The 11,377-nt window shown below is 47.3% G+C and overlaps 3 protein-coding genes across 3 annotated transcripts; 1 reads left to right on the forward strand and 2 right to left on the reverse strand.

Moving 5' to 3' along the window:
- Positions 1 to 1,183: 1,183 nt before the first annotated feature.
- P175DRAFT_0527249 (uncharacterized protein) lies at positions 1,184 to 1,884 on the reverse strand (the record flags this gene model as incomplete). Its single annotated transcript, XM_040899506.1, has 3 exons — positions 1,184 to 1,441; positions 1,522 to 1,639; positions 1,766 to 1,884. The coding sequence occupies 3 exons, from the start codon at positions 1,882 to 1,884 to the stop codon at positions 1,184 to 1,186; spliced, it is 495 nt and encodes a 164-aa protein (XP_040755187.1).
- Positions 1,885 to 5,167: 3,283 nt separating this feature from the next.
- On the forward strand, positions 5,168 to 7,762 carry P175DRAFT_0430531 (uncharacterized protein; the record flags this gene model as incomplete). The annotated part of the gene is made up of 1 exon (XM_040893427.1): positions 5,168 to 7,762. One exon carries the CDS (start codon positions 5,168 to 5,170, stop codon positions 7,760 to 7,762), a length of 2,595 nt encoding a protein of 864 aa, XP_040755188.1.
- A 773-nt stretch (positions 7,763 to 8,535) lies between these two features.
- On the reverse strand, positions 8,536 to 11,365 carry P175DRAFT_0496928 (uncharacterized protein). The gene has a single exon (XM_040896164.1). It carries the CDS (start codon positions 11,201 to 11,203, stop codon positions 8,930 to 8,932), a length of 2,274 nt encoding a protein of 757 aa, XP_040755189.1. The 5' UTR covers positions 11,204 to 11,365; the 3' UTR covers positions 8,536 to 8,929.
- Between the last annotated feature and the right edge of the window lie 12 nt (positions 11,366 to 11,377).

The following is an 11,377-nucleotide window of genomic DNA, read 5'->3' on the forward strand; positions in this document are numbered from 1 at the left end:
CCCCTTAGCCGCCACATCCACTCGCTGGAAGAAAAGATAACGAATAGTTAACTAGTATCCCAATTATTAGTCACTATCGTCCTATCCTAACTAACTATTCTGTATATAATTTATTCATCATATATTCTGATAATAATAACTAAATAATAAAAATAATGATAATGATAATAATGATAATGATAATGATAATGATAGTTTGAAAATAACCCTACGTGCGTCCGTGTTAGAGGTAGCTGCGTCATAAAATTCATCCGATATACTTAGGTAGTAGTAGTTGCGCCGGAAAAGATTCCGGGCCTCTTACCATAATTGGCCACAGAATATGGCTTCGGCCTGTTTACCGCAAGTCTGGTTTATTATCAAATTCCCACGGGAGAAAAAAAAAAAAAAAAAAAAAAAACCACGTTGAATAAAAAACACCAAGCTCGAGTCTGTGAAGAAATGCTGATCGAAATACACCCGTTACCTTCATAAACGGCCATGATCATAATCTTAGGCCATTGTGAACATGGTTCGTGAACATCCAAACGCCACCAAACTGTCAGGAGCCGAGGTCGGAATCATCAGGATGCGTCGAGCTGATAATGAATCAATAATAGGAGTGACAGGGGGTTTCTTTTCATTACCCCTAGGATTAACCCGTTTAATTCGGATCGACTGTTTCGATCCTTTAGTTTTTACAGACTCCATTCCACCTTTTATTCAGGTTCCCCAGGATTCTCGGTGGTAGGATCCAATCATACAGAAAGGAAAGATCGTCTGGCGCCGGCAAGCCGTCATGACAGTCTGTTTCTCACAACGGGCCGCTTTCAGTCTCTGTGAGGGATCATGAAGATCGCGCATGCCCTTTTAAACTGGGAGGCCTGAAAGCAGGGTCCCTACACTGGTTTTCTCCTGGCTGGCGCTGGCGAGCGACACCCTGGAGACTCCCATAAAACTTGATCCGACAAAGGACTCAGAAGACTCAGAAGACTCCGGGAAAGGCTCCAGTATCCAGTACTGCACCCCGCTAATTGCCTAACGTGGACTCGTAACCGATCCGACAGCTTCCAAATTCCACTTGAATTGGGACTCGAAAGTTAAAGCCCCATGGGTAGGACTGGAGAAGCTGAGGTCTCCCAATAATAATAATTATAATAAGAATTATTATTTTTATATTATTCTTATTTGTTGAACTAAGGACCTAGGTCGTAATTCTCCGACCTGATGATGCATAAGACTGGGACCAAAATCCACTAAAATAGAGCGCAATCCCAATCGGTTTCAAATGGTATTTGGAAGCGAGAAGTCTTGCGCTCTGGGGGATCTCCTTCCTTTCCCAATTGATATATTGGATGGACTCCTGTCGAGCTCGAGAGCTGCCTTTCCGCCGGAGCCAGTAGTCCTTGACTCCTTCGCGACATCTTGACAGCTGGAACCTTGAGAATCCCACGTGATACAACTAGAAACAGTCTCATAGTTAATAAGAAGAACCCACTTTTCCGGGACTATTGGATTGCTAAAAAAAAAAAAAAAAATTACCGGGTTATAATAGCGGACGAAGTCCAGTTTGCACGCCACCTCTAGACACAGGGGCTGCGAAGCCCTTGTTGGCGTTCCAGAATTCCTGTAAAGGTCTCTCTCTGTCCCTGAATCCCTACTGCCAGATAGGGATAGGAATGCAGCTCACCATGGTCAGAGATTAGGTATGCAGGCAAGCCTAGCCACAGCCACGTCGAGAGTTATACACCATTCCGGGCTTCGGACGACGCCGAGCTATACACACGATGCTGGGTGTTGGGTTTTCGAGACAATCTGTTGAGTATCAATTGAATTGTTCCGTCTTGCATTGAACGACAAGTCCGGGATCGCACAGAGATCATGTCGAATCTCCATTTCCCTCATATTCGCGAGGGGATCCAGGACGCTCAAAGACAAACCCATCTTCCAGTTATGTACTTCAAAGGCATAGAAGATATTGGGTTCTTATATGATGGCCCCAAGAGGATGAGTCTGTTGCTGCAGAGTCAATAGAGCCTCACCATGTCACTGGCTATGCCTTTCCTAGGGAATCACAAGAATGCATCCAGACAAATGGTTAGACCACATCGTATATTCTGCGGATCTTTCCAAAGAGGGCGCAATAGCTAGAACGCTTCTTAGCAGGGGCAGATTCCAATCATGGTAGTCAATCGATTCCCGTATTTTTCACACAATATGTTTAGAATCAACTGCGTCTGGTCTAGGGTGCAATTGGATATACTTTGGCATTCTAGTTTCTAACTACACGCCATGTCTGTCTGAGCTCGAGCCCGGTGAATTATCCATCCCATAAGTTATGATTCGATCCAATCGACTCCACTAAATAGGCAGTGTGATATTTTCTATGCTATATGCTTTATGGTCTGTCTGGCTTGTCTTGGCTTGGGTGATTATTATTATTATTATTATTATTATTATTACAGAGTATAAGTCTTGTTTCACTCTTTTTTTTTCATTTTCATTTTTTCTTTTAATTAGCTATATATTAAACTAAACCTCAGTAATAATATATATAAGAAACAAGAATGCAAGATAGTTACATGGTACCCGGACAGTATTTCCGCTTATGTATTTAGCTGAGCGGGCAAGAGTCCATTGACTCCATTCATCCATTCATCCCCGCAATTTCGATCCCGCATTTTATTCCATTTTAGGTTTATTTGTATTGAGAGAGGGGCAGGAGTACTGTACCTGTACCTTGGGGCCTGGGCCCGTTTATATTTGATTTTATCTAATTTTATCTGACAAATAAAGTCAGTTAAAGCAGTCTATACTATGTAAATAGTTAGTGGTTAACAACAAGTTAGGTGAGTTCTAACGCAAATCTACCAAGCAAAAAGCGCAATTACTAGCTTTGATTGTAGGAGAAGGAAGGTAAGTGAGCACGAGACAATGATGGATCATGGCAGTGATTAGTTAGGTCGAAGGAAGGGGGGTGCGTTTGATTAACTGGACAAAGGGGTTGATATGATTACAAAATCAGGTGTTCTGGCAAGGGCTAGACTCGACGGCCAGCCCAGATATTAGTCATTACTAGCGAAATTCGGCGGTTCTGGAGCCAACCAATACAGATTTTGCTGACCAAAAGGTCACGAAGAACAATAAAATCCTGATCATGGAAACAGACTTCAATGTCGTCATTTTAATGACGATAGTTGGTGATTCAGATTAGTGGACTCTCACAAGTTCCTGAATACGCGTCCAACTGCACGGTCCCGTCTACGTAGGTAGGTACTGTTAGTGTCAGGGATAGAGAGTGTGAAAATGCCTCATCTTCTGTCCAAGTTACTACCCAGGTATTCTCATCCTGCAGGCCATTATACCTCTCTGAGAGGATTATTCCCGCATGCACTAACATCAAGAGGTGAAAATTCAACTCATCACGAGGGACCTTCTTCTTTCTCTGCTCAGCTCAGATCCATCCCAAGGTTCAAACCTCAACGTGCGAGAAACCAAGTTCTCCATTCCGCCCGACTGATTGGCCAGCTGATGATCCCAGAGCCTAGGTCTCACAAGGAATCACTCAATCTGCCCCTAATCAAGGCTACTTTGGCGGATACTAATGTAGGGCTACTAGAAGAAGACCGGACCGATCCAAACCCTCGACCAACCACACAGCGGATGACGAATTTCCCCAAAATGGGCTCAAGAAGGCTCAAGAAATGTGGCTGTCAATGGTCACGTAACAATGGAGGTGGCGCACGACCACAAAGGTGCAGATTTAAATTTGAAGTGGGAGTGGATGCCGTGATATCGAGTCAATTGACGTCTCCGAGTCCGTGGATTCCTTTTCACTCGCTGTATTGACAATGTTCCGGGGAAGGGATAGTCCACGGAGAGCATCAGTGAGACAGCGACCATGTCTCGAAACTAGTAGTATTGGGCTTTGATCCATGTGTCAACTAATTTCAAGTTTCCCCAACATGAGCCCCAAATTTCCCCATGAAATTCCCTCGTCCCGGCTTTCCCCATACGATCATTTCTTGATCCCTTGGCCCGACTGTGACAGGGCGCATGTACGATGTAAATTCATACATACTCTAATGATCATTGATCACCCCTCCATACTCCATGCGCTTCGGGAAGCGAGTACCTTGAGCAAAAGCTAGATTCTCCACTCTGTCCGCAAAGTTACCACATTCCTCTCAGTCCCTCCACCACGCCACATAATTCCTTATTGAGTCACATCTTCCGAGGACCTGTTCCTGTTCCTCAACAAGCTCTTGTCCCCGTCGTCCCGGATTCATCACTGAGCCATTCGACATTCCCCCGACCCTCTCTACTCTCTGCTGTCTATAGAGTGAGTTGTAATAATGCAACTAGCGCTTAGCAAATACCGTATAGTTACCTAGGTAGTTATTTACCCCTCGATTCCTTCGATTCACACTAAAGAAACTGAAAGAATTCATCGGATCCGATCCTAGTACCTAGTTGCCAAGATGAAGTCATATCAATCCAGTGTCCGTGTTATACCTACTTCTGACTGGCCAACGCCGCATAAAGTTCAAGCTTGTAGCTTTGTATGAGAGGGGATACCAGTTAGACGGCCAAAAACTGCTACACTGGACGTGGTTTTGCGAGTCTGGGTACATCCACCTGTAGGTTAATCGCACGCGCAACAGTATTTAACACCACGGCCCGTCGCGATGGTGGTCTATTTGACGCCCATCGTGCTGCCGCCGCCTGGGGCTAGGTACTTCACCATCATTCAACCTGCACCTCGATTTCGGAGGAGGGAACTACTTTGCTCTAGTTCTAATAACCATGATACTCTCACTCTCCTTCCTTTATTTCAAGTGATTTCTTTACATCCCATGAACTAGTCATGTCCGACAATGACAGCAGCAGTAGCAATACTAATATAATAGATGTCTTCTTAGATACTAGTGCCGATGAATCCCTGGACAGTGCATCCCAATTAAATAGTAATAAAGACTGATTCCGCCCTTGGGAATGGCCTTGATGATATACTATATACTGCCCAGGTGCATTAGCAATTAACTATGGTTTTGATGCTGATATAATCAAGCGCACTCTACTCCGTAGCGCACTCTACTCCATTTCCTTTCTCAGGCCAGATTCTATTTTCTTTCCTCCATGTCATAGGGCCGAGTCTTTTTCACCTGTTTGACCTTCAATCGCCAATATGCTACCTGAATTCTTGCAGAGTAGTTACGCCCGCTACAAAGCAGATACCAATACATTTGCAACGTGGCTACTGGAGACAGCTAACCAATGTGGCTATCAACCACCTACCCTCTCTGCTACCCTTCCTACCGCAAAAAAGGGTAAACGCAAAGGCAAAAAGAATGACTCAGATGCAGAACCACTTCACTATAGTGCGACTACCAAAGATCTGCAAAAGCTTGCCGAGGTGGTTGCCAGTTCTGCTCTCACAATACCCAAGTCAGTTCTCACCATCGCGAAACGCGCCATCAAATTGAGAAAAGCAGTCACTTCCTGGTTCTTGGGCCAGGGCGACTCCGTGAACAACAAGCGGCATGCTCATTTCATCACTGCGCTGGAGCAGATCTGCGAGACTCTTGAATGGAAGACCAACAACCAGCCCTCGAAGTCAGACGCTAAGCAGCCACCCCCGACTTCTGAGGCTCAAAACGACGACGCCGACGCCGACAGGTTTCTAAACAAATTCGCTGTTCTCACGGTGGAGGAACCCCAGGATACTGCGCATACTCAACCGACGCCCGCAGACTCGAAGAAGATCGTCAAGGTGACTGTTGTTGAAGAAGACGATCATGAGGCAGCAGACGACTTATATCTTGGTCAATTGTTCTTCAAGACACTCTGCTTACTTCAAGACCTAAACAATATACGGATATTCATTTCCACCACCTGGTCGGAGTACCGAGATAAGAAAATCGATCTTATGAACGCCGCTGTTGTGACTGACAGTGCTTTGCAACTTTCCCGAGATCTTGTCAAGGAGGTGGAGGCGGACTGGCACACTTCCCTTACGTGGGAAAGGGATAATGTCCAAAAGATTGTCTACAGTCTCGCTGCTGTTACCCGCGGCATTTCTGCGGCCCCATCCACTGAGATTGGCCTGCCATACAACAAGAACGTGGCTGATATAGCCGACTGGTGCTATATACCAACCAAGGTCCTGCTTGGGTCCTTCGCAGATGTACTCCAGGAAAATCACCAGCCGGTCTTCAAAAAGGGCTACTTCGGCACATATAATCCGAAAGCGGACAGAGAGCGGATGTCTCTGGCTCAGAAATTCAACGAAGACAAAATCATCCTTCTTTCGATTTTGCCGGAGTTTTGCATGGTCAATAAGTTCAAAATCGAGATGCCTATTGAGGACGCGATCACTCGAGGCCTTGCTGAGTTTGCCAAAACCAAAAGGGTTACTCTGTGGCTTTGCTTCGCCTCCCAGATCTTCCTCGACGTTCATCATATCATGCGACACAGTACCTTGGATGCATTTGGAGACCTCCGAATGTCTGGACTTCGCATCCAGAAGACTATCGATGACTACCTGAAACTGTCTGGAACACACCCTCGGCCCAAATTTTGGCCAGAAGAGGGTGACGAGGAGATTCGACGTATAAGTTCAACGGTGAAGTCATGGATCTTACAAGATCCGCTCCTTGATATTCGAGTCCATTATGGATTCGACAGAATAGGCTCCCCGCCCGAAAAGCATGCACTCTTCTCGCAACACGCCATCCTCTGCGGGTTGATCCTGTTCAGCCTCAATGTTCGAATGCAGGTTATTGGCCAGCAGCTCGTCACCCAATGGTACGACGTCCAGCAACTAGCCTTCTTGCAAAACCTTGTCATAAATTCCCCAACGCACAAAGAGCTGAAATGGCCTGATATGGATGCTTTCATCAAGATCCATGGCGAATCTCATATTTTCATTGGTTCGCGGCCAAAGAACGCCAATGAATCGCTGAATAGGCTTGAGTTGGCCACAGGCATCTCATCCGCTGCCAAATTTGCCCGCGATTCTCGGAGCAAAAGATTTCGATTTCATACCCCTGATGGCAAGAATGCCCGCGTGCTCGAGCCCACCACTGCAGTCGCGAACTTGCTTTTCTCCCAGTACGTTGGTGATCCCGAGGACGATGGCGGGATTGCAAACTTCGATCGGGTCCTGGACGAGCTTTCGCGGAAATTGAAGCCTGAATCATCCAGCAAGAAGCTCCAGAGAGCCAATCCGGAACTCACCATTGCTCGAAAGTGGTCTAATACCCACAACATTGACACGCTGCAGCTTCTTGCCCTCCTGAAGACCAAGCTATTTGAAGAGGAGCCTATCATCTTGTATAACTACTTCGGCATGCACAAGCGCTCCGTCGAGTTACTCAGACTGATCCGAGACAAGGAGCATCAGAAATTTGTTCAATATTTCACGTCGGCGTATATGCCTGATGAGTCCCTCATATCAAACATCGTCCTCCTCATCCATCACGTTGCGCAGGGCTCGGCCCAAAATGCACGTGAAATGGGACTTACATCTGGCGGAGTTGAGATCGTGAGTCGGATTGTCGCGAGCGCTGGCGACGTGATGCGGGAATACTTGGAGAAGAATGGAAGTGTGGCATGCAAAGAGCTGAGAGTATTCTGCAAGAACAAAAAGCCGATTCAAGATGATGATTTTGCTTACGACAACGGCAAATCGGACGAGCTGGTGTATTCTTGGCTCAGTCTTGAGGACATTCTGGGCCCCAAGGGTGTAGCCTCGCTCATGACCGGGATCCCGATAGCGTAGGCTTATTATGGATGGACCTGGTGCCGTCTTGATGCCGACGACAGCCCGGACGTGCTGCTATATCCATTCCAATTAGTAGGGGGTTTGCTCAGCGAGTTTTTGGGATGGAGGTTTTTAGAATTCTTTTAAGCAACGTCAATCCCTTGTACCCTACCCTAATCCAACGCATAGCTGGAGCGACGTGGTCATGAATAACAATCAATAATATCCAATCAGACAAGTCATGGAGCCTCGGATGACCCAACATTAAGAGGTTCTCCCCGTTTATCTTCAGACCACTGCGCTGAAATTTACAATGTAACTGGGGGGTGGGTATATGGTAAGGGATGATTCCCTTGGAACATGATGATGACTTACTCCCATGCAGCTTTGAAGGTGTGTGTGTGGAATCCTATCACGCTCCCGGCGCCCTAGCACCCAGCAGGCTTTCCTGGGGCCCTTTTTCGATGAGGAGATAGAGAGAATAGATCCACCTGGAAGCCAGCCTGTGCTGTCTTGCGGACTCCTGTTTCATATCTATCTAAAAAGACCGTGCAGCGGATTCTTTGCATTCCCTTTGTCCGGAAGGTACCATAGCATAGGCATCTATCTAACATAAGCTGTCCATAGTAGGTAGGTAGGTAGGGAAGGCTGCGAAGATACTCCTCCGTACATACTTACTTACTTGGTGAGCGAAACTATCGGGTTTCGCGCCTGCATATGGAACTCTTTGAAAAAAAAAATCGTGAGTGAAAAACGGGCCAAGTAGAATGGTAGAATGGTGGAGGGGGCTCGATCTGAGGCAGACAATGGCATGTATGTAGTTTAGAGACTAGAGTAACCTAGCTTAGGTACCTAGTAAGTGACGTGGTTGGTACTTGATACTCTATAGTATAGGATAGACCATGGAATAATCCAGATATTTATATCTATACTTGAGAGCTTACAAACTAAAGCACGCGTTTCTCAGTACAGACATCGTATCAGGAAGATATATGTATATATATACTTCCTTGAATCAGCAGAGAAACAACGTTACGAGCAAGCTGGCATAATCTTGAATTGAATGCGAGGAGGATATCTTAAAACGACAGCAATCTGTGCTAAAACACCCTTGACGATATCCGGTCATAAAAACGTAGCATGGAATAAAAACAACACAAAACAAAACAAAACATAGCTCATGTCTTAGACGCCCCGGCCCATCCGTTCAATAGAACCCATAATACCGCTTCGTCCAGGAGTGAAGACAGCTATCCCGGACCTGCTACCGCTGTTTCCGCGCGCATGTCGGACCGCTGGAGCGGGAATCTTGGGGATCCGCCGCTCGCCATTGCTAGCGCTCGAACTCGAACTCGGACCTCGGGTGATCGGTGGATTGCTGCGGATGATGTCTTGTTCAGGCTCTTCGTCGGCAAGGAGCTCGATATCTTGAGGAAGGGGCTCGGGTGTTTGGGATTTTGGCGATGAAAAGTTGCTGGGTTGCTGTTGCTGGGGCGGATTCTGCTGTATAGCCAACCATTCATCCACAGCCGCGACAAGCTCACCCTTTTCTGCTCGCTCGACCTTCAACTCAGCGCGCAGCTGCTCACTGTCTTTCTTAAGAGCTACCATCTCCTGTTGTAGACCTTTGATTTGTGCCTCTAGCACTCGCTTCTCAGCCTCATGCTCCTCCTTTTCGTGCACAATCATACTAGAGTCAGGGCGAGCATTTTCCATAACACTATCCCGCTCAGAGCGTAAACGTTCGTTTTCCTCGTTGGCAGCTTTCGCCTTATTCTCAGCCTCCCTTACACGTTTTTCCCAGCGAGCTTCGTAGCTCTTCTTCAAAGCCGCAACTTTGGTCTCATGTTTGTTTTTATACAGCGTGTGAAGCTCACGGGCAACCTTCTCGACTGCATCCTGGACTTCATTCGCTGTTTCTTCCGCGGTCTTAGTAGGAGGAGCGTTTCCAGACGGTCCATGCTCACCAGCCGCCGATTTACGAGCCGCAGTCAGTTGGGTCTCGAGCTCGACAATTCGGCCCTCTAGTTGTTCCTTGCCCCGGTCTGATTCCTCAATCTTCTTTGTTAACCGCTCTCTCTCCCGCTCACCCTCGAAAATATCGGCTTTGACAGAGCGCAGAACTTCTTCCATTTCCCGACCTCGACGCTGCCATTCCGCTTGGTCAATCTCAAGGGCTTCCTTACGGGAAGCCTCATTGCGAACTTCCTCTAGCGCCTCTCCAACACGACGTTCCGCGTCTGCGACGGCTTGCTTGAGGCTAGAGACCTCGGCTTCTTTTCCGCTAAGGGTTGCTTTGAGGGAGGAGATCTCAGAGAGAAAGCCAGATTTCAAGGACTCAAGCTCTCGGGGTGTGATTGTCGGAATCGATCGAGGCGTAGGGGCACTGGGAATATCAAAATCCAACAGGGAAACTTTCGCCGGTGATCTGATCGACTCTCGAAGATTTCTCAAAGGGGATCGACGTGACGGAGAATACCTTTCGTTTGGTTGAAGGCTGTAACGTTGACGACGGGGGAAAAAGTTGGACTGGTCCGTAAAGTCTAGCAGGTTGGAAGCTTCTCGTGTGTCCTCATGATCTCCAAAGTCCCTCTTCCGTGGAATAGGCGAAATAGGAGAACTCATATCAATGAGGGCGTTTTTCCTCGGCGACCGTTTAGCTGTAATGGGAGTTCCTGCCTCGAGATCCTGGCGCTGGGTGTCGTCGTCGTCGTCCCTACCCGGACAGCTGGGCAGCGGCCGAGGACTTTTAAGCGGTGATTCTCCATGCAGGTTCGCAAAGGCAGTCATATCCACATTTGGAACGGCCGAAAAAGTGCTAAGACAGGTGTCATCCATTAGATCGTGAGAGTAATCAATCATATCATCGTCTGCGTCGTCATGAGAATCTAGATTCTCCTTGCTACCCGAAGTAGCCTCCTCATTACTTTCGCGAAGAACCGTGCTCATGCCTTCGTTGTTTTGTTCCTCCACCATGCTGCGCGCACCAACGCTTCGATTATACTGGCTGAACTCCGAGTCCTCGTCCGCAAAGACATGAATGTCCGGAACATCTCGTCGACCCATTCCTTTCTTGTACCGATCATCAATCTCTTCCTCCAAGTCATGGAAATCAGGCACCTGCTCATACGACCGCTTTCTCGGGGTCGCAGAGCGCTCACTCATTCCCAACGAAGCCTGACGGAGACGGAGCATTTTCTGGTCGACAGTGTCGTCTCTTCCATCGTACCGGAAGGGTGAACTTGGCGTCTCTTGATATGATTCTGCGTCTTCATTGTAAATCTCCGGGCCTTGTGTTTCGTATTCTGTAGCGTCATAACCAAAGCTTGAATCCCTACGCCCGTCACCGACCAACTTCCTGGGACTCAGCAGAGGGGTTTCTATGACGCCGTCGTACTCGGAGGAGAGGGCTCGTGAGTTCTGTCGGGAGGTCGTTAAAGGTGAAAGTGGTGTTGACATGATTGGGTGGCTGCCAAGTCAAAGCCAAAATGTAATCAGAGTGAGAAGCTAGATGAGAAAACACAGCAGTGAATTCGAGGAGGGTAGAGTTCTAAATTGAACGAGTCAAAGGACCCGTGCAATTCAAAAAAGGTGCTGTGATGGTGCTTGCAGAAAACAAACTCTGGTTTGTTA

The sequence above is a fragment of the Aspergillus ochraceoroseus genome (genome assembly GCF_002846915.1).
Source record: "Aspergillus ochraceoroseus IBT 24754 chromosome Unknown P175scaffold_1, whole genome shotgun sequence".
Lineage (NCBI taxonomy): Eukaryota > Fungi > Ascomycota > Eurotiomycetes > Eurotiales > Aspergillaceae > Aspergillus > Aspergillus ochraceoroseus.

Coding starts and splice junctions, on each gene's coding strand:
- P175DRAFT_0496928 (XM_040896164.1), bottom strand. CDS start 11,203: ATGTCAACACCACTTTCACCTTTAACGACCTCCCGACAGAACTCACGA.